We start from the raw sequence: 22756 nt of genomic DNA, 5'->3' as shown, positions 1-22756 counted from the left end.
ATGTTGACATGGCGGGGGGGGAGGGTCAAAGAGGCCACAATAACCCTTTTTTTAAAAAACAGGTATTCCTTGACTTATGAGAACACAATTGGGACCAGAATTTCTGCTACTGGATTAAGTGAGTCGCACCTGATTTTTATGAACGTTTTTGCTGCAGCTATTAAGCAAATCACAGGAATTGTTAGAAAGAAGCTTCTTGGATGAGAAGTGAAACGTCTTCAAAAGAAAAAAAAAGTGCAGTTGCCCCTCCAGAAAAAAACACCTTTTGGGACAACCATGACCTGGATGACTGAGAATCTCTACAGACTATTTATTACATAGTTTTCACAAGGAACTGGATAAATTCATGGAGGAAAGATCCATCAGCCTAGGATGGCGAACCTTTTTTGCCTCAAGTGCCAAAAGCACAAGGGCACGTGCTATCGCACAACACCCCCCCCCCAACTGCTCCATGCATGTGCGCACAGCTTTCTTGGAGCCTGGGGAAGGAAAATGGCCTTCCTCGCCCCCCCGGAAGCCCTCCAGAGGCCGGAAACAACCCATTTTCCGACTTCCGGTGGGCCCAGTAGGTCCATTTTTCGCCCTCCCCAGGCTCTGAAGGCTTTCTAGGAGCCTGAGGAGTGTGAAAATGGCCTCCCCCGCCACCATGGAGGCCAGAAATGGCCCTTTCCTGACTTCCAGTTAGCGTGTTGGGTCGTTTTTCGCCCTCCAGAGGGCAAAAAACGGCCCAACACACAAACTGGAAGTTCAGGAATGGATTTCTGGGATGCCTGCAGGGCTGTTTTTCTCCCTCCGGAGGCTTCAGGGAAGTCGCCGTAGGGTAAAACCCGGGCAAAAATAAAAGCCAAAATTAGCTGGCTAGTGCGCAGGTGTGCTGGAGCTGACAGGAGCAATGTCTCGCGTGCCCTAAGAAACGGCTCTGCATGCCACCTGTGGCACATGTGTCATAGGTTCGCTATCACAGGCCTCTGTGCTACCTCCAGAGTGAGATCATCGTTCAGTACCAGTTACTCCGAGAAACCAAATGGTGATCTAGAATTAATCTTGGCTTTTGCTCCCGTGAGATCTGAACTATTGGAGGTGGTTCTTAAACCGGGCTCTCTACCAACACAAATTCTCAAAGGCCAGCGTGGAATTGTTTTCTTGTGTGCTTCACCGTTTCTTTGATCATTCCTATCGATCATTTCTTAGCAGTGAACCTGAAGATACGGCCAGAGGATGGGCTTTTAAGCTTTTTTTTTCCTTTGGGTTTTTCCTTTTTGATCTTCTTTAAACGAACATGGGTTCATTTTCTGCAGATTTGGAACCAAAAGGGGAGTGGGGGGAAATGCCTATGCACTTTTGTGAAATATCCCCATAAATTTAGGTAGGAAGGGGTTAATGTAAAAAAAAAAAAAGAAATATTTTGCACCAGGTGCATCTGGGTGCGAAACACTGTTTATATGAATGCTTCCACATACTGGCCTGCTTGTTTGTAAATTCCTGAGGCTGCCCTTCATCTGGCTTGCAAGGGGACAGCGTTCATTGATTTTTAAAACAAAGGCACGATTAAGTTCCTTGTTCATGAAAATGCTGAATTATGTGCTTAAAAGCTGAGCATATGCTGATTTTGTAGAAGGCGGCATTATGGATGCCTCAATGGATATAGTTGCAAGATTGGTACTGGCAGAACTCTGTTTCCTTGAGCAGCTAAAAATGCCATGCTGATGTCTTAAGGATTTGATGATTTTTTTTGAGGTGGGGGGATGTTTCTTCCTCTCCACTCCTGGCTGGATGGCAATGGCTAAATCCTAACATTGGCCAAATGGGCCCATGAACTCTTTGCTCTCTGCTTTGGATAACATAAAAGTTTCTCTCACACATATATGCTAGTTGTTCCTGACTCTAGGGGGCCGTGCTCATCTCCGTTTCAAAACCGAAGAGCCAGCACTGTCAAAGATATCTCCATGATCATGTGGCCGGCATGACTAAACGCCAAAGGCGCATGGAACCTTCCCACCAAAAATGGTTCCTATTTTTCTACTTTCATTTTTTACGTGCTTTCGAACTGCTAGGTTGGGAGACTCTGGGACAGGTTAACGGGAGCTCACTCCATTACGCGGCGCTAGGGATTCAAACCGCCAAACTGCCAACATTTCTGATTGACAAGCTCAGCGTCTTAGTCACTGAGCCACCGTGTCTGCTTTGATAGTTGGTGTCATTTTGCAAATCTCATTCCTTTGTGATTTAATGCTATAATTTCCAAACCATGTGTGAAAAGGGTATTTGTGTGCTGGGAAAAAAAATATCTGCTAGTGCACTATAATAAATACAGAAATGAAGGAAAGCTTTTTGTGATCCCAGATTGTCCACCCATAGGGAGTCTAACCAGTGCATCTCCAGAATTTGCTGCTCTGCCCAAATATCCACAGAAGGAAAAAAATGATTGGTGAGTCCCAAGACACGTCAAAACAATCTTTGTTTAGACGGGGGTAATCCATTGTAGCTTTATGACTCTAGACTTTTTCTCTTCAATTAGGAAGTGGTGGGATTCGGTTCCACCACAAAACCGCGTTCGACTAAAGCGCGCTCAACGAAACCGCGTAGCTGACGTCATCACAGCGCGACAACAGTGCGGAGAAAAAAGCACGCTGTAAACGCTAAAGCTAAAATTAACCCCTAAACCTAACCCCCCTAAACCTAATCCTAAACCTAACCCTAAACCTAACCCTTAACCTAACCCTAAACCTAACCCTAAACCTAACCCTTAACGTAACGCTAAACCTAATCCTAACCCTTAACCTAACCCTAACCCTAACCCTTAACCTAACCCTAACCCTAACCCTAACCCTTAACCTAACCCTAAACCTAACCCTAAACCTAACCCTTACCTTAACTTGAATCGGCTTGCTTTCAAAGCGCTATTTAAAGCGCCCTTTTTTTTCCGCGGTCGCTGTTGTCGCCCTGCTGATGACGTCAGCGACGCGGTTTAATCGGGCGCGCTTTAGTGGAGCGCGGTTTTGTCGTGCCACGGTGGGATTCAGCCAGTCCGCATCTATTCAGCTGTTAACTTTCTAAGCAGTTCGGAGAACCGGTTGTTGGAAGAAATCTCGTTTTGTTTTTTCCCACTTTACATGGCTAATCCTGTAAGGAAGGCAGGAAGAAAACATTTTGGTGTTGTTTCTAGCCTAATCTTTATTCCCTTGCTTACAGAAACTGCCTCTCCGGTTAACCCTGATTACATTTAACAGCTAAGGCCAAGCGTCCATCGCTGTGAGTGATGTTGAGTTGGCCACGCCCACATGGTCACATGACCGCCACGCCCACCCATCTGGTTATTAGGGCAGAGAACCGGTTAAATTATTTGAATCCCACCACTGAAGAAGGCCCAGGGCGCTGATTCAAGCACAGGCTCCTATGGGTGATATTTATGGTGGCATCTCTTTTGGAAGTCCGACTTAATGGTTCTCTTAGAGCTGTGGTAAGCAAGGTTGTGATGCAAATTGGTCGGGTCTGTGACTTTTCTGCATTTTCATTTGCAATCCACAAGAGGTGACTCAACATCTTTAGATATTGCTTAAGAGTTGCAGCTAGAGTCCCTTGCAGGAAAAGTACCATATATTCCGCCGTATAAGGCGACTGGGCGTATAAGACGACCCTCTACTTTCAGGCGCCCGCGAGCCAGCTGAAGGCCTCTGCGCTGCCACGCTTTTGTAGTTTGAGCTCAGCGTCTTCCTCCTCCAGACCTCCAGCCATACCTTACTAAGCCATCCCAGAGCTCATCCATCCACGTGCCCAGGCGAGGAGCGCCGAGGTTATCGATTGAAAGGTGGCATCTGCGCTGGTGGCGGCGTTGCTTTTTCTTTTGTTTTGGTTTTTTGGTATGGCCTTTCTTATATCCGGCGTATAAGAAGACCCCCGGTTTTTTAAATCATTTTTGGGGGTTAAAAAGTAGTCTTCTACGCTGGAAAATACGGTATTAGGAACCAGCCATTCTTTACTGTATAAGTAACCCTTAGGTTCCTTTGGTCTTACCCAGCAGAGGTGTCTTGATAGAAGAGAATATTTGTATCTCAGGATGGAACTGGTCCTTGTTCTGTTAGTGTTGGTGGCAGTGTTCATCCTTGATCAAGCGAAGTCCAAAAACTCCAGCTAATTCCTGGAGGCCTGGCATTCAGATAAACAGGCCATCAACAGGAACATAAAGATAAACAACATCTACACGTCTGTGAAAAGAGACAATCAAGAAGCCAAAACACCTCCTCACCAGCAATCTATACCCAAATGAGCAGAGATGAACACCAAGATTAATTCCAGACCAATAATCAAGGTAAATCCCAATCAAGGAACTACTGATGCAGACAAACAAGCTAACAGTATAACGAAGGAACCACCAAGAACATTCCCACTAACATTAACAAGTTACTAGTATATAAAAATAAGACCTAACACTTCCTTCTAACACTGATGATGTTATCTAGTTGGGTAATGAAATGTGTGGAAGAAGAAAATCATCATAGTGCACCAGGAACCCTGCAGAATTGTCTTTTTTCCCCTGGGGTACCATGAAGTTATCTGGAGGATTTACTGGGTTGATCTTGCCAATTTTTCTCGTATGTGGCTGCATATTAAAAAACCACCCTATTCTTTGAAGTTGCTGATTGCAGCTTCTGGAACAAAATCTTTGGTTTGCAGAAACTGGATTTTTCTTTATTACTTTATGCCAAGCTTCCTCCCATTTCACCTCCCACCCACCTCTCTGGGCCCTGCTGATTAAAATATAAATCTCCCGCATGTGTCCCGGGTGCAAACTTCTCTGTTGAATGAAGAAAAATCTACCAGCCAGAACTAAGAGGGAACTGTCAGCCTAAGAGGCTTAATGACATTATAACAGGAGTAAGGGAGCTTGTAAGTGGAGCAGGCTGTTTACTTAGATCTAGACTGAAGAACGTAAGAAGCTTATAAAGCTGGAAGCCTATCAGCTTCAACTTATGAGCTCGCCGCAATTCCTCTTCAAAGCAGGTCATGTATCGGTAGACTTATGGAGCTGCATGGGAAGGCCTTCAGGGGATGAATTCTGCATATCTCTGTCTTAGTTCTTAATGAATGCATGGAATTGCCCCAAAGGTGCTGTTCCAAAAGTCAACTGGAGCTTCTTGAAATACCTTTGGGACAACCAGCCATGAACCTGGATGGCTGAGAATCTCCTTAGACCAGTTGTCGGCAACCTTAAACACACAAAGCCATTTGGACCCATTTCCCACAGAAAAGAAAACACCGGGAACCACAAAGGTCCTAACCGGAAGCCCCCTGTTTAATTCTGGAGCTGACCGGGAGTTCGGTTCCCCCACCATAAAGTCTTCTCCTAGCGTGGAGTTCTTTTTCCTCTACCTGTCATAACCGAAAGTCCTATCAATTGTGGAGCTGACCAGAAACCCCCACCCCTTGACATAGAGTATCCTGGTGCGCCATGCTTCTCTACTCCACACACACACACACACACACACACACACACACACACACACACAACCAGAAGCTCCTCTCAAAATTGTGGTGCCAACTGGCGACAGGGAGCCACAGTAGAGGGATGAAAGAGCCACATGCAGCTCCAGAGCCACAGGTTACTGACCCTGCCTTAGACAATGCATGGCATTCTTCCATGTTGCTCAGGGTAGTTGTTTGATTCACAAGCTTCTGAAGTTGGTTGCAAGATGAAAGTAGGGTGGTCATACTTCTCTAAAACCTTGCAAAATGGAATTGGATTGGTCCTACGTTTCTAAACCTTGCAACTGTCCCTCAAGGAGAACATGGAATGTGGAGAGCTCCCGGGAGATTTTTCCTCCTTGACTGAGAGTTTATCACTGTGCTAGTGCTTTGAATGGGGCAGTTGAATTCCTTCACCCTACCTCCCAAGGACATTGCTTGGCATCTCCCATTTATCCTGATTTTATTTTATTTAGCTTCATCTTTCCTTTAAAAGTTAACCCTTTCGTGCCGTTTCCGAGCATTATCCCTTTGCTTGTGTGAAACTGGAATTCTGTTGTGTTTGAGAAGAGAAAATAGTTAAATTCGGCATTTGGAACATAGGTTCTTTGCTTCGCTGTGTATTGTACTATCTCTGAATTTTGCTTTCTGTCTCAGACCTGTTTTGCCTTAATCTCTGGTTGTTAGAAGGAATGCCTCCCTTTTAGCTTAATGAATTCGTTTTTTGGCAGTTGATGTTTTTTTATCAGCTCGTGCCCGCTGGGTCAGCCATTTTGTGAGATCATCCGTGGCATTCTCAAATTCCAGATCTACTCCCTGACAGTTGAGGGCTGTTAGAGATATGTTCGCATACTATACTAATTTATTTGGAGGGGGGGGGGAAACGTAGTTTCAATACCAGTATTTGCTGATGTTCCCATTTGCAAAACAATAAGAGGAGACAAACACCAAATTTCTTTATTAAATGGCAAATGGCAATGAGAAAATGCATGAGCTCAGCAACATACCCTCTAGATATTTTGGATTGCAGCTGCCAGAATTACTAGCCACCTTGGATTAAAGTATTTAGCATATCTGAAGGAAACCTCTTCGGAGAAAGCTGTGTTAGGGTGTCATCCCCTCCTACAATATTTTTCAGAATGTCTAATTAATTTGGGGGGTAAAAATGCATTAAGTCAGCATTCTTTCCTTGACTGCTTACATCATCTTCTCTTGCACTCTCCACTTCTTAGAATAGAAATAATTGCTCCATTTCCCCATTATTGGAGGGATTGCCTTATGCATGTATGTGTGTGGGTATTTATATGTGCACCACATTTTGAATAAACACGGAGAGCGTCAACTCATTGGTTGGGTTGATTGTTTTACAAAATCAAGATGCCTCCATGTCCTTGAAAAAGTCATTTGGTGGGTATAGGCCTTGTTTTGCTTTGCTGTGCCGAAAGGTAGAAAGCTTAATGGGTCGATTAGCAAATATGTCATTCATTTCTGCACACAGAAGATCTGATCAGACTTGCTGGGAAGCAGTGGACCTGGATAAAGCTGTGAAAAGACTGGAGTAGATTGGGAGGGTTGAGGAAGGATTCACATCAGCTGCTCTAGTTTTACTACCTAGGGTGACTGGAATTGAGTCCAAGAGTTTATTTGCAAATTTACCATAATTGACAGGCTGCCAGAAGAAGAAACGGTTAGCGTTTCCTCTAAAGATAGATTTTAAAAAAATAACTAAGACTAAATATTTGTAAATAAAACTTTGCGCATTTTTTTTTAAAGATTGCTGAAAATTGTGATAGGGAGAAATTTGTATTATAAGAATGGAAAGGGTAGCTTTACCCTGACTTTGATATATTACAACTTTTTGTTTTATTTATACCTTTCCTTTGTTACTTGCAAGTCAAAGCGACGAATGTATCTAATATCCCTTCCTCTTATTTTCCCCACTTAACCATATGAGATAGGCTGGACTGAAATACAGTGGCAGGCCCAAAGTTACCCAGCTGATTTTCAGCCTCAGATAGGTCTAGAACTCACCAACTCCTGGTGATCGGTTCAAAGTCACCTAGCCACTTTCAAGCCCATGGGGGACTAAAACTCACTGTCTATTGTGGCCCGCTCACAGTGCTGGCAGTAGGTTGAAGTTGGGGAGGAACATGGGCCAGTCCTGGAGTCTGGGGAAGGCTCTGATGAGGGCTCTGTGTCGGAGGCAGAGAGCGGGCCAGGGCCGTATGCCAGTTATCAGCTGCCTTCAGAGTCAGACATCAGTGAGGCAGAGGAACAGCTGGAGCCTGTTCCCAGTGTACACATGCGCAAAGTTGCCAGACGAAAGGAATAGGTAAAGAACAAGGGTCAACTTGTGAGTGAGGCCAGAGGTGGACGATGAATGGCCCCTCCCAGAGGGAATAGAAGTGGAGTGAAAGGGGAGTGGAGTTCGCAGGAGACTGGCATGTATTTATGAAGGTTCCAGCGTCCCAGAGTTATATGATCGCCATTTGCATCCTTCCCAGCTGGCTTCTGACAAGTAAAACCAGTAAAACTCTCGTAAGTCAATCTCAATTGTTGGAGATGACATAGGTGCCTTCAACCTGTTTGACTTCTCCATTTGGTTGATTGCCTTGGCATTTCCCGGTGCTTTGCCACCTAAGGATTAGGTGATTAAGTTCAACCCTGGTTTTCCTTTTCATGGTCAGCTAAGTTTCGTCACTTCTTGCAGATGGAAAAGACTCATTTGGGTGTCCAAGGGCAACTAGGTGCCGCTGCCAAATTATCCAAGGTTACATACGCACAAACGTCTATTCAAGGATCGAGAACATCTGGTTGGAAAAGAAGCTTCTAGTTGAAGGAATGGAGAGTGAAAATCAAGGGACCAAGTTTGGATACAGGAGTGGGAAATCTTCTCTCCGTATACAGCAATCTGCCCACAATTCTCCAGAAACTCTTAATTTAAAGTCAGCTTACTATTTGTGGGTGTGGAATTTCATGCTTTGCTCTAATGCCATATCATGTTTCTTTTCTTTTCTTAGAAAAAGGACAAAACTTTTAGGTTTTGTGGATAAGGTTGCTGAAGAACTCTTGCCACATTGTGTATCACGTTGCTGTACTCTACCCCAAAACACGAATCTTCCATTAAAAAAAGAGCATCTAATTTTAACTTGGGAGCAGAGGAAATGTCTTTTCAATCAGGGCATGTAATAAATTGAATGCCTCTTGTAAGCAGGTGTTATTGTGTTATATTTTCATCAGAGCGGCTGGGAATAAGTTGGAGGGAAATGACAAAGTGAATTGGACAAGAAAGTAGCGGAGCTTGATGAATAATTCAAGGCCGCCAGGCAACAAACACTGATATTTTCTGAAAGGCGAACCACTGTCCTTGGGTTAGAAACAGATGATGATATTATTTTTGAGCACCGAATCAGATTTCCCAAAGCTTGTAATTCCTTTGCATGGCTGATCTGGGCAGGAGCCACACCCTAGAGCCTAGCCAACTCAGGTTGAAGAAGCCATAACTTAAGCTGTTAGGATAATAACCAAACACGACATTTAGAGATATGTATGTCACAAAGAACCAGTTTAGTATAATGGTGTAGCGCCAGCCTAGAAAGCAGGAGGCTATGAGTTCAAGTCCCAACAGTCACTGAAGCAAGCTGGGTGACTTTGGGCTAGTCATTTTCTCACACGAAGCTGTTGTAGGGAAAATAGGGGGAGGAGGAGGAAGGAGTTTTATCTGCATATGCCGCTGGCGCCTTGCGGAGCTGGCAGCAGAGTCGGACAGTGAGGAGGTTGAGGAGGAACATCGGTCAGTCCTGGAGTCTGGGGAAGGTTCGGACAAGGGCTCTGCGTTGGAGGCAGAGAGGGGGTCAGGGCCTTCTGGGAGTTATGTGTTGCCTCTAGAGCTCCCAGAGTCGGACATCAGTGAGGCAGAGGAACAGGGGGGCGCCTGTTCCCAGTGCGTGCATGCGCAGAGCTGCCAGAAGGCAAGAACAGTTAAGACAAAAGGGACTATTCGGGAGTAAGGCTTGGAGGTGATTAGCCCCTCCCATAGGACCTAAAGGAGGAGCAAAGACACTGCAGGAAGCAACTTTGTTTGTTCTGGTCGGTTTAAATTCTGAGGCTCCTTTTTGACTCTTTGCTCCTTGTGGCCTTGCAAGCTAATTGTCAATTAGGTCTTTGGCAGCAGCGTTTCAAGGGAGATCAAGGCGGGTGCTTATCAGCCTTATCCCGAAAGACTTTGGCAGACTTCTGTCGGACTCTTTACAAACTATTTGTTACTGATTTAGGGCTGTGAATGAACATACTTCACAGCCATTGAAATTAAAAAAAGAGGGTTTGAGGGACTAAGCATGTGCTTTTTACTATATCAGGAAGCCTAGCTCAGAACAGAGGTCTTCTTCGTCCATTGCTCAAACAGGAGACCCTATACCATTTCAGACAAATAGTTGTCCAATCTCTTCTTTAAAAACTTCCAGTCTTAGAACATTCACAACTTCTGAAGGCTGTTCTCACTGTCAAGAAATTTCTCCTTAGTTCTAAGTTGTTTCTCTCCTGGATTAGTTTCCATCCATTGTTTCTTGTCCTGTCCTCAGGTGCTTTGGAGAATAGCTTGACTCCCTCTTCTCTGGGGCAGCCCCTGAGACATTGCAACACTGCTATCATGACTCCCCTACTCCTTCTTTTCATTAAATTAGTCATGCCCAATTTTTTCAACACTTCTTCATAGGTTTTAGCCTCCAGCCCCCTCGTCATCTTTGTTGCTCTTCTCTGCACTCTTTCCAGAATCTCGGCATCTTTTTTATATTGTGGCAATCTAATATTTCTCTTATTTTTGCATCACAGGATGCAAAAGAGGCATAGCACATCTTCATTGTATGAGGGGGTCACCCTAGGTGCATTTTTTTGGCCGCTCCCAATCTGGAACACTAGCCTTTTGAGCTTTCTGGAAATTCCACATGTTGACGTGGGGAGGTCTGGCTGAAAAATGGCTAGTTTAAAGAGACCATTAGCCTTTCTTCCTTCTTTTTTATTGTCTTGCAGATGTGGAATGCTGGATATTTCATTTTTGCAATGCATGTCAAAAACGCAACATTGTTTGAAGGGTTTGGCAGCTGTTGAAAGCTTTGCATCTCTTTCAGAAACCTCTGGAAACCCATTGCAACATTCCCTACGGCCATTGATCAAAATTTCGACATGTGGCACCCAGCAAGTATTTACAGTGGTTGCAACATCTCAGGGTTATGTGAATGCCATTTGCAAGTTTCCCAGATGGCTTCCAACAACAACAGTCAACGGAAAAACAACTGGATTCACTTAACAACTGCATGATTCGCTTAACAGTTGCAGTGATTCACTTAGCAATCATGGCAGAAAAGATGAAATTGGGTGCAGCTCAGTTAACACCTCGCTTAACCATGGAAATTCTGTTCCCAATTGTGGTCATAAGTCGAGAACTACCTGTAAGGATGTGCTGTAGTTGAACAAGTATTCCTCAGCTTACGGCCTCAATTGAGCCCAAAGTTTCTGTTGTTAAGTGTTAGGGTTAGGGTGAGACATCTGTTAAGCAAGTTTTGCCCCATTTTACAACCTTTCTTAACTGGGTTGTTAAGTGAATCACTGCAGTTGACAAATTAGTAACACGGTTGTTAAGTGAATGTGACTTCCCCATTGACTTTGCTTGTCAGACGGTCGCAAAAGGGGATCACTGCAACCATCGTAGATATGGACCATTTGCCGAGCACCTGAATTTTGATCGCATGATCATGGGGAAGCTGAAAAAGCCACAACTGTGAAAAACAGTCACAAGTCAAGTTTTTTTCAGTGCCGTTGTAACTTCGAACAGGCACTCAGTGATCTGTTGTAAGTCGAGGACTGCCAGGGTATACATTTAGAGAGCATCTGGTCAGGGAAAGTGGTGCGTAATTGGAATTACGGCTTCGTTCCTGCTCTTAGCTAAGATGATAAATTAGATTGTGGGGTTTTCCTATAGGCTGTTGGATTCTATAAGCTAAACTTGCAAGCTGTAAGCATCTCCTGATTGCTAGGCAACAGCAGCATCCAATTCCGAGAATCCATCCATTGAATAGATGGCCACCACCTGGTTCCTGCTGAAGGATCCATCATCATCTCCCAATCTATATAACCAGGCCGACAGAAAGGATGAGAGTTTATTCTTGGAAAGAGCCTTTTCACTCGGCTGCCGGTTTTCAAAAAGATAACATGGGTATCGAGGCTTCTAAGCTGCATAGGAGAGTGATGGTTCCTTGCTTAAAATCCGGAGGAGCAAAGGAGATTTTAATACCCCTTGCCTAGGCCTAGCTTTAAGCGAGGGTCACTCATGGGATGCCTTCCAGATGGTGGGAACCAATTCCAAGTAAGGAAAGAGATTAGGGATGGCATAGAACCCCTCCCCCCCCTTTAGTTAAGGACCAAAAGTCTCCTTTAATCTACTACACCGTACAGCTCCTACCAGTCTTATCTCGGCTGCTCAAAATGTTAGCTCAGCAGCTTTGCGGCCAAAGAAATGAGAGCAGTTTTTTTCAAGGAAGAATTGAGATGCTTTAAGCCAGGGGTGGCAAACTTTATTTCATTGAGGGACACATCAGGGTTGTGTTTGACCTCCGGGGGGGGCAGGGGGCGTGGCATGGCCAAGGTGGACATGGCCAGCTTGACATCACTCGTGTCAGGGGGCCCCTGTGGTGGCCCAAATGCTCTGCCTAGTGAAAAGGGAGCTCCCACTTTCACTGGCAGAAGGTTACAGGAGGCCATCCCGGGCAAAAACGGAGATTGGTAGCCCGTTTTTGCTGGCGGATCCACTGCGGGCTGATCTGCTGTTTCCAGGGCAGCCCTGTGGGCCAGATCCAAGCACCCCATGCGCTGGATCTGGCCCACAGGTTTTGAGTTTGACACACTCTAGGAGAGATGGACAGTTTAAAAAAAAAAGACTGGAAGGAAATGTTGTGATATCACTCAACTTCCTTTTGTCAGGTGTGGAAGAATAGCTCAAGTCTTTGAGCCAGGAACTGCCCAAAAATAAAAATCCTACCACAGTAGACTCCCCTCTCTGTCATCTGATTATTTTCTCCCTTCTTCTGGGTCCTCTAGAGTAGACAATCTGTGCAATTCAGGATTGAACTGTGGGGTCCTTGATGCTCTCTGAAGTTGACTATTTTCTTGCAGACGTTTTATTACCCTACCAGGTAACATCATCAGTGCACCTAACTGGGTAATGAAACATACAAGCAAGAGCACAAATAACTCCACACTCATCCGTATTAGCTTCTAGATCAGTAATGGCTAATATTTTTCTCCTCACATGCCGGAAGTGTGCGAGCTCGTGCAATAGCATGTGTGTGCATACCCACATCCATAATGCAATGCAGGCGCCCCCCCCCCCCCCGCATACCCCGTTCCTCTGCGCATTCATGCCCGACTCCACATGCTTCCCCCACGCATGCGCACACAACCTTCCGCACCTCATTTTGAGCCTAGCAGGCCTCCCTACAGCCTCCTGGGACCAAAAGTGGGGCATGGAGGGGGGGAATCCCCCCATGTGACACCCCCCCCAGGCATGCACGTGTGACCCCCCGCACGTCTCCCGCATGGGCAGCAGAGACCCGAAAATCAGCTGGCCAATGGGAGGCGTGCCATAGGTTTGCCATCACGGTTCTTGATTATTACTATCACTTTGCCTGGACTTCAGTTCTTCCAGATATTGATATTGCTGATCAAGGGAAGTTTTGTTCAGCCAGGGCCCCCCTTAACTCAGAGTGGGACAGCTTAGTGCAGCCAATTTGTGTAGCCACTTGCCGTGGCCAATTCACCTGCAGGACAATTCAAGGGTTTAAAATAATAATTTTTTAAAAAAAATCTCTGCATTCACATTTCATTTGGTCCTTCCTTTCGCTTCCTTTCTTAAATGATTCTCTTTCACTGTTTCTTCTGTATTAGTGTAATTCTTGTCCTGCAGCGAGTTGGCTTGTGGTGAGTTGGCCATGTTGAGTTATCCTAGATACCCCCTCCCCCCCTTAAGTGTTGAGTGCTTGTATTGCTGTATTTTGCTCCTCTTCACACACACCCCTCTTCCCCCTTTTTGGCTTCCTGAAGCACGGGGACTACCTGAAGCTCCCCTGGAAATGTGAATCCTAAGAAAGTGCGATATCGCTGCTAATCTCTTGTCTGGTTGAGATAAAGTTGCTCCAGGCACAATTCTTACATTCTGCATCACAACTTCCTGCTTCTTTCACCAGAATGCCATGTGCAGGTCTGGTTATTGTTAGTTGCGAAGTCATGTCCGACCCATTGTGACCCCATGGACAACGTTCCTCCAGGCCTTCCTGTCCTCTACCATCCTCTGGAGTCCATTCAATCTCACGTCAACTGCTTTGGTGACTCCATCCAGCCACCTCCTTCTCTGTCGTCCCCTTCTTCTTTTGCCCTCCATCTTTCCCAGCATGAGGCTCTTCTCCAGGGAGTCCTTCCTTCTCATTAGGTGGCCAAAGTACTTGAGTTTCATCTTCAGGATGTGGCCTTCTAAAGAGCAGTCAGGGTTGATCTCCTCTAGGACTGACCAGTTTGATCGGCTTGCAGTCCAAGGGACTCAATGCAGGAGTCTTCTCCAGCCCCATAGTTCAAATTCTTTGGCGCTCAGGCTTCCTTATGGTCCAACCTTCACAGCCATCCATTGCAACTGGGAAAACCACAGCCTTGACTATAACGCACTTTTGTTGACAGGTGATGTCTTTTTAGTATGCTGTCTAGATTTGCCATAGCTTTCCTCCCCAGGTCTGGTTGTTGTTGTTGCTAGTTGTGAACTCTTCCTGTCCTCTACCATCCTCTGGAGTCCATTCAAGCTCACGCCGACTGCTTGGGTGACTCCTTCCAGCGACCTCATTCTCTGTCGTCCCCTTCTTCTTTCGCCCTCCGTCTTTCCCAGGTTTGGTAGAAAAGCACAAAGATGCTTTGGAGGACCAAACACCTTAAGAGATGGTTTTAGTTGCGGCTTTGCATGTTTGTTTAGTTTGTTTAGTTTCCTGAGCCTAGTGGTTTCCAGAGGTTTTCCAGTGGCTTTTTGTAACACTTTTCTACAAATATTGGCAAGTTTCTGCCACCTCGTTCGAGTAGAATTGAAACTTGTTTTCTCCAAGGAATTACCGGGCTGTGTGCTTCAGTTATTTATTGACAGTGATGTGGAACCTAATGGCTTTTTAAACTCAATTTGTTCATCGTTGAAATTTTCCCTGAAAAGGAAGTTGTGATTAAATTTATGGGTGGCTGACACTCAAACTCTCAGCACTGGTCTTGACTGCATTGGGAGTTCCTGCACCAAAGAAAGCCGGAGGTTTCCTTTGGGGGACATTTGCGTAAAGAAAGGTAAGGCTTGTCAGAAAGTTGCAAAAGGGGATTACAGGACCCCCCCTGGACACTGCAACCGTCATAAATATGAACCGGTTGCCAAGCATCTCAATTTTGATCACGGGACGACCAGGGAGATGTTGCAAAAATCGTAACTGTGAAAACGGTCATAAGTCACTTTTTTCAGTGCTCTTGTAACTTTGTGAACAGTCACTAAATGAACTGGTTTAAGTCGAGGACCATACCTGGTGTATGAAAAAAAACAAAACAGGCAAGATAAAAATCTGAAAAACAAATTCTGAGTTGTTGCAATGCATTGCAAAAAGTTAATGAATTGGCCTTTGCCAGGCCTTCCTTGGCATCTGATTTAGGAGGAATGTTGAAGACTGTGATGCTTTCTGGATATTTGCTGCCTTTCAATAATAATAATAACAGTAGACATATACCGCTTCATAGGGCTTTCAGCCCTCTCTAAGCGGTTTACAGAGTCAGCATATCGCCCCCACAGTCTGTGTCCTCATTTCACCCACCTCGGAAGGATGGAAGGCTGAGTCAACCCTGAGCCGGTGAGATTTGAACCGCTGAACTGCTGATCTAGCAGTCAGCCTGCAGTGCTGCATTTAACCACTGCGCCACCTTGGCTCCTTCTTTTGACAGCTCTCTTGACAGCTCTTCTTTCATTTTTTTTGGTACACTTGAAGCCCTACTAAGGCAATCTATATTTATAAAAAGTGTGTGTGTGTGTGTGTGTGTGTGTGTGTGTGTGTGTGTGTGTGTGTGTTCTAGCATAACTCTGGAACGCCTCAAGCAATTTCAACCAAACTTGGTACACAGATGACTTTCTCTCTGAAAAAAAATACTGTGGGGGGTAAGACACCCCTAACACCCCTCGGGGTGGGAGTGTTCTGATAAGATACAGTCTGTTGTACCTTAAAATGACTTCTACTGTACAGCGCAGGGGAGTTGCTATGATAACAGCTTCACAGTATTCCACAAGAGGTCCATGATAAGGGCTTCATAGTACTCCACAAGAGGGCTTCCTCTGGTAAGGGGGAAAATCCAACATTAGATATTATGTTTGGTCCGGACATTTCCCCCCTATAAATGGCAACGCCAGAGTACCAGCAAATAAGAAAATAAAAACAGCAGTGTAAAATTAAGCCTGTTTGGCGTAGTGATTCAAGCAGGTCTCCAACACTTGGCAACTTTTAATTTCCAATTTATGGATTTCAACTCTCAGAATTCCTCAACTATGTAAATGGTAGCACTGATATCACTTCATTGCTTAATGTGGCATCTGAAGGGTCAAGCCAGAATTCAGAACTGGAATAAAATCCTCTTTGCCAGACCGCCTGACTTGCCAATATCCAGCCCACTAAGCCAATTAACAGATGTGTCAGTTTTTGGTATTTTCAGTACCATTATTAATGAGTTCTATCATTAAAAAGTTGTAGCCTGTGCTGAAATGAATAAGATGGCTATGGAGATAAAAGTTACACTATGAAATTAAAAGAAAGAGAAGTGTCAGACTATTATAAAATTTGGAGTAGACTGTACAAGTGGCTAAAGAATAGAAGCCAAAACAAGAAATAAAAGTTTTAAAAACTATTGATTATATTATGAAGAAAAATGTATGTATGTAACATCTGATTATAGATACTATACTATTATATTACAATATAATTATTACATTAGTATTAGAATTGCTAAAAACTACAAGAAGGCAATAATTGAATATTCATGCTGATAGGGAAAGCTGTAAAATTATATTATATTGCCATGTTGTTTGTGTTTTTATTTGTTTTGTATTTGTTTTTGTATTTTTTTCTTGTTCTTTTTTCCTCTGTTCCTCTTTTTTTACTTGAGATTTTTAAACTTGAAAATGTTCAATAAAAACTATTTCTTTAAAAAAAGTTGAGCCCGTTATACTTTTCTGTAAGGTAGATAAGGATCTGAGCCAAGGTGGCGCAGTGGTTAAATGCAGCACTGCAGGCTACTGCTAGATCAGCAGGTCAGCGGTTCAAATCTCATCGGCTCAGGGTTGACTCAGCCTTCCATCCTTCCGAGGTGGGTAAAATGAGGACCCAGATTGTTGGGGGCAATATGCTGACTCTCTGTAAACTGCTTAGAGAGGCCTGAAAGGCCTATGAAGCGGTATATAAGTCTACTGCTATTGCTATTGCTATTTACCCTCCCTCCCTCCATTAATTCAATTTCTTCTTTGCTCTTGTAGTGCCGACCACAAAAATCTTGGCTACCGGCGGGGCATCCCGTAATAAGGCAATCTTGCAAGTAAGTGTGGCTTTTTGCATTTGAGATCAGCATCCAGTGTGCCATGCTAGCCAGCTGGTGAGCTCTCGAGTCAAAATTCAAAGCCAAGGAACCAAGGTCTTGAGTAGGCACAGCCTTAGGAGGAATTAGCCAGGAAGGAAATTTGCGTAGGAGATGATTACATGCATGGAAGGACATTCAGGATTTACTGTCCTGGTCATCTGTACATCTCCTAGGTAAAGAACTTGTCAGGAGCAAACCCCAATTGGTCTGGGAAACTACCATGGAAACTTCCAGTCAAATTAGATCCTGTTGAGCTCAATCTGCTGTTCAGCAGCTATTATAATGTAAATATTAGAGACTAGATGGATTAGGCAGGATATAATAGTGTCCTCCAGGATGACATACAGAATAAGATACTAGAGGGCAGGATCAAAAGGGCAGGATGGAAGCTTCTAGGGACTCAACCTAGAAGTAAGAAATTAAATTTCATTAATTTTATTTCTTATTTATTTGTAGCTTCACATTTTCCGACAGAGCAGTTAATTAGTGGAACAGTTGCTTCCCTGATGGTGAGTCCTCCCCATCACTGGAGGTTTTCAAAAATAGACTGGACAACCAATTCAACTGGGACAGCATAAGCCTTGAGAGGGACTAGAAGACCTCTGGGGTCCCTTCCGACCCTATGATTCTATGTTTGTACAGTCATTCAGAGTCGACCTGTGATTTTGGAATTTCAGAATCCGTGAGCGTGCAAATATAATATATTATTTGTAACACTCTGACTTGTATGTATGTTGCACGGAGAACTGGCACTTCTTTATAACTTAAGAAGGGACCAGAAAGCAGATAGTTTTTAAAAAGGGCCCCTTCAAGCAACAACGGAAAGGAGGAAGGATGAGGAGGGAAAAGAAGAAAGGGTAAAGCAGAGGAAGTAAGGGAGGGGAATTTAGGAGACAGGGTAAGAAGGAGGGGGAAAGAGGGGAAGAAGAAAGGAGGAGGGATGAGGAGGGAAAAGAAGAAAGGGTAAAGCTTGAGAGACCGCCTGCTGCCAATTACCTCCCACAGACCCGTTAGATCGCACAGGGTCGGCCTCCTCCGGGTTCCGTCTACCAGCCAATACCATCTGGCTACCACCCGGGGGAGGGCCTTCTCTGTTGCAGCTCCGGCCCTTTGGAATGAACTCCCCACGGAGATTCGGACCCTCACCCCTCTCCAGGCCTTCCGGAAAGCTGTCAAAACCTGGCTGTGCCGGCAGGCCTGGGGTTGATGAGTTCCCCTCCCCTCTCGACTTGTATGGCTGTATGACTCTTGTGTATTTTAATTACGTGTATTGTGTTTGTATCCCCTTTCCCTTTTGGAGTTGTTCGCCACCCTGAGTCCCTCCCGGAGAAGGGCGGCATACAAATAAATTAAATTTTGAATCTTGAATCTTGAAAGCAGAGGAAGTAAGGGAGGGGAATTAAGAGTAGGAGAGAAGGTAAGAAGGAGGAGAAGAGAGAAGGATGGGGGAAAGAGAGGAGAAGAAGAAGGGGGGAAGGAAAGAAGAAGGCAGAGAAGGGAGGTTGAAAAGATAGAAGAGGCAAAGTTGTTTGCAAAATAAGATGGAAGCATTGGATGGCAAGAAAGTGACCCAAACTGTATTCTATATATTTGTAAGAAAATAACAATAAAGATTAATGATGAACAGTTAAAAAAAAGGGGGGGGGGAGGCTCCTAAACCTTTATCTCAGCCACTGTTTCCTGTTCTTGTTGTTGATGAAGTACAGCTCATTCCCACTTGGAAAGAGGCCTTTGGCTTCACGTCATCAGTTGACACATCATCGGACTGTGACATGACACCAAGAAGAAAAGGTCACGTCAATCTGTAGCCAGAAAACCACAGAAGTTCACATCTTTAGGTTCCTAGAAAAGGCAAATTAAAGCAGGTGCTTTTCGAAGTAAACAACTGGGAACAGTCAATAAGCCACAACTTTATTGGAACCTTTTGCTATTGTCTGGGTGTTACTACCATTGTGTATTACAGTTGCAACTATCTAAGGTTCTGTAACATTGGCCTCTTTGCATTTGTTCATAAAAACAGTTACAGGTAAATCCTCCACTCACAACCACAATTAGGATCAGAACTTATTTTGCTAAGCAAGATGGTTGCTAAGTGAGTCATGCCTGATGTGGCTAGGGAGGTCACAATTGGCGATCACATGACCCCAGGATTCTGCAATTGTTATAAATGCATACTGGTTGCCAGTCCAGAATTTTAATCCCATGACAGGGTGTGTGTGTGTGTGTGTGCTGCAATGGTCATAAGTTTGAGGACCAGTTGTAAGTCCCTTTTCTTTTAGTGCCGTTGTAATTTTGAATGGTCGCTAAATGAATATGAATTTCTAGGAAATTCATTTTAGGGTTTTGGAAAAAGAAGGAACTCTGAAGGATACGTTGAAGCCAAGTCAGCAACCCGATTAATTCTGCCTGATTAGCAGATGCTAAGATCCAAACATTTCTCATTTTTTTTAACGTATTTAAACATTGCATTCCCCCCCCCTCCCCAGTGAATGTTTTAAGTGAGATTGAAACAGTTCTACTCAGTCCCATAGCCTCCTTCCTTTTTGCTGCCCATAATTTGTAAGTATCTGATTGTTCTTAATTTCTTTGTAGCCATTCTGTTGGGGAGCTAAGAAATCCGAAGGCCAGTATTTCTCAGGGGCAAAAGGTTGAATAGAGATTTTATTTTCCCCCAAGAATGGGTAAAGACAACAGATTTGTGTGTGTAAAATGCCATGTAAAGTACCTTCTCGGACCTTCGTCCTTAACCCTGTGTCCTGGTAATAGCTCTCAAAACTCCTGGATTTAATTCAGTACTTTGCTTTCCCAGATATTATTCCCAGACATTCCAGAATTGGAAGGGAAATATTCTTTCATTGCGGGCTTAAAGTGAAAAAGTAGCCAGATTGGCTATTAGGGTTCTTCCCAAATCATGAGACAAGAATAATATGATCTCCAGCAGACTGCTCGGTTTTTAATAAGTGTAATATTTCTTTATATCTGGCTTTTGATTAAAAACCCAGTTGCCCATTAGTTTGCAAGCTACAAAATAGAATGCAGTCAGTATTGGATAACTTTGAAATTCCATTCCTGCTCATGTTTTAAGCTCACGTTAAATTGTTGCCAAATGACGCATCCTTATGTATTTTTCCATAAAACTGGATTTATTTGATAGGATTTACAAAATCGAGGGACTGTCCGTAAATCTGTGTAGGCATTAGATTGTCGGGGAAGCTCATATGAAAGTTTCCCTTCATTTTATCCCAAGCATAAAAGCCCTTGATAAGCTGAAAAAGAGCAGCTGGGCTAAAGTTACTTGGTGTCGGTCTTTGAGGTAGGCCAGGAAAAAGTCACTGCAGCATTAGATGAATTTACTTTATTGTTGTACACTGTAGTAAAAGAATCTTGAAAGCCTACATGAGTTTCTCTCTACTTTGTGTTATACCAAAGACAAACAAGAAAAGTTTATTTTGAAATACTGTTTCTTTTCATTTTCCCAGGGCTGAGTAGTCATGTTTTCGCCTACAATGATTCATCCATTCTTTCATCAAAGTTATTTCTATCTTCTTCTACATCTAGTAGGTTTCCATGGTTGAGGATGGATTTCAACCTAAGTCTCCGGAGCTAAAGTTGTCCACCAACTTTATCCTCAACTATTACCTGTTATGTTTTTCTGCTGATCCATCTGAAAGATGCCTTCAGCTACTTTTTAATTAATTTCCCAGTGGCGATTCTTAGCATCGGCTGCAAATCTTGTCTGTCTGTCTTGACAACCGAAGCAAACTGCAGAGTGATTTTGTTTATTTCATTTTCCTTTTCAGATCCTGTCTGATGTCTTCAGTGTTCCAGTGTACACCATCGACACTGCTAATTCAGCCTGCTTAGGTTCCGCTTACAGGGCCATCCACGGTAAGTCAAACAGAAGACTCCATAAGCGTGGGGCACACAGCCAGTACAGCCGACCCTCAACTTCTTAACTTATTTCTTTAGCCACTGCATTGCATTGGCATCCATCAGTCTCAAAAGACTATGGCAGTGTTTCTCAACCTTGGCGACTTGAAGTCCTTTGGACTTCAACTTCCAGAATCCCCCAGCCAGCAGAGCTGGCTGAGGAATTCTGGGAGTTGAAGTCCACAGGACTTCAAGTCATCAAGGTTGAGAAACACTGGACTATGGTATCGTGCTCTGAAAAGAGATAAAGCTGGAGTGTCCTCTTTAGGGCAGGAGGCCTGGGTAGATTAATATGGGGGATAGACTATTACCCAAGCAGCAGATCCCCCCCCCCTCCACGTCACTGAAATAGTCCAATGGAACAGCAGAGCCAATACGATTGGTTCCAGCTGCTTCACAGGAGTGAATGTGGTTATACATAGTCACAAACTGTTTCCGGGACTCCGGCTCCAGATTTTGCCTCGAGGTTGACGCCTTTTCCCGTAGTGGATATAGCCACAAGGCAGTTGAGATAGCTAGACAGTGATGAGGAGGAGGAGGGCAGGACTTTTTTTTTTTTTTAAGGACCTTATCGGTGCATTCTTTATTGGATAATGCTTCTTAGAGCAGGGGTGTCAAACTCAACTTCATTGAGGGCTGCATCAGGGTTGTGTTTGATCTCGGGGGGGGGGCGGAGTGGATAGGGGCAGCTCGACATCACTCGTGTCGAGAGTGCCTGTGGAGGACCGAGTGCTCTGCCGGCAAAAACGGGCTCCTGAGCTCCATGTGGCTCTCTGGAGCTCTGTTTTCGCTGGCAGAGGCTTGCTGGAGGCCGTCGCAGCCAAAAACGGAGCTCGGGAGCCCATTTTCACTGGCATAGGCACCACGGGCCAGTTCTTTGTTTTTTTCCCAAGGTCAGCTGTATGGGCCAGATCTAAGTGTCCCATAGGATGGATCTAGGCCCCGGCCTTGAGTTTGATACCGCTGTCTTAGCACAGTACAGTTCTGGTCACCAGGCTTATAAAAAGATTCTCCTTTTAGCTCCTAATGATAAATCAACTTTTGTGAGAGAGTCCTCTATTTTCTTTAATGTCACATAACAACTTATGTATCTTTGGGTTAAGTATAGGGCCAAGAACAGCTTTGTGGTATTCTAAAAGGCTCCTGAATTATTATATTCGAGACCAAGGCTTTCAAAACTTGGCAACTTTTAAGACTTGTGGACTTCAACTCCCAGAATACCCCACTGGTCAAGATTGGAAAGCCCTGGTCTAGACCTTGGCGAATAAAAACCCACCCTAAAAAAAAGTACCGTATTTTTGGAGTATAAGACACATCTTTTTCTCTCAAAAAAAGTGGGTGAAAATCTGGGTGCGTCTTATACACTGAATACAGCATTTTTGGCCTCCTGAAACTCTGCCCCCTTCACCAAAATGGCTGTGCATAGCCTTTAGGAGGCTTCCAAAGTGCTCCTGGGGGCTGGGGAGGGCAGAAATGAGTGAAAAACGGGTGATTTTTGGCTTATTTTGCCCCCCGAACCCGCAGGAGCACTCTATAAGCTTCCTAAAGGCTATGCGTGCCCCTTTTTTTGGCAAAAAATGGACCCGTTTTGGAGAGGTCTGCAGAGTGCAAAAACTTTTTAAAAAATTTGCCTCTTTAAAATCTTGGGACATCTTATACTCCGGCGCGTCTTACACTCTGAAAAATA

General features: G+C 44.3%; 1 protein-coding gene across 1 annotated transcript in view; it reads left to right on the top strand.

Annotated features, from left to right (window-relative positions):
- The window catches only part of XYLB (xylulokinase), a 158861-nt gene that overhangs the window by 107793 nt on the left and 28312 nt on the right, over positions 1–22756 (top strand). The window contains exons 16-17 of the mRNA XM_087712447.1: positions 17039–17097; positions 20940–21027. Of these exons, the coding sequence (XP_087568573.1) occupies positions 17039–17097; positions 20940–21027 (147 nt within the window). The remainder of the gene's footprint in view (positions 1–17038; positions 17098–20939; positions 21028–22756) is intronic.

Source organism: Thamnophis sirtalis, unplaced genomic scaffold (genome assembly GCF_051295495.1).
Source record: "Thamnophis sirtalis isolate CommonGarterSnake01/CBP01778 unplaced genomic scaffold, rThaSir2_p1.2 scaffold_4, whole genome shotgun sequence".
NCBI classification, from domain to species: Eukaryota; Metazoa; Chordata; class Lepidosauria; order Squamata; family Natricidae; genus Thamnophis; species Thamnophis sirtalis.
The sequence above is the reverse complement of the archived record's forward strand: the minus strand, read 5'-3'. Positions and strand labels throughout refer to the sequence as shown.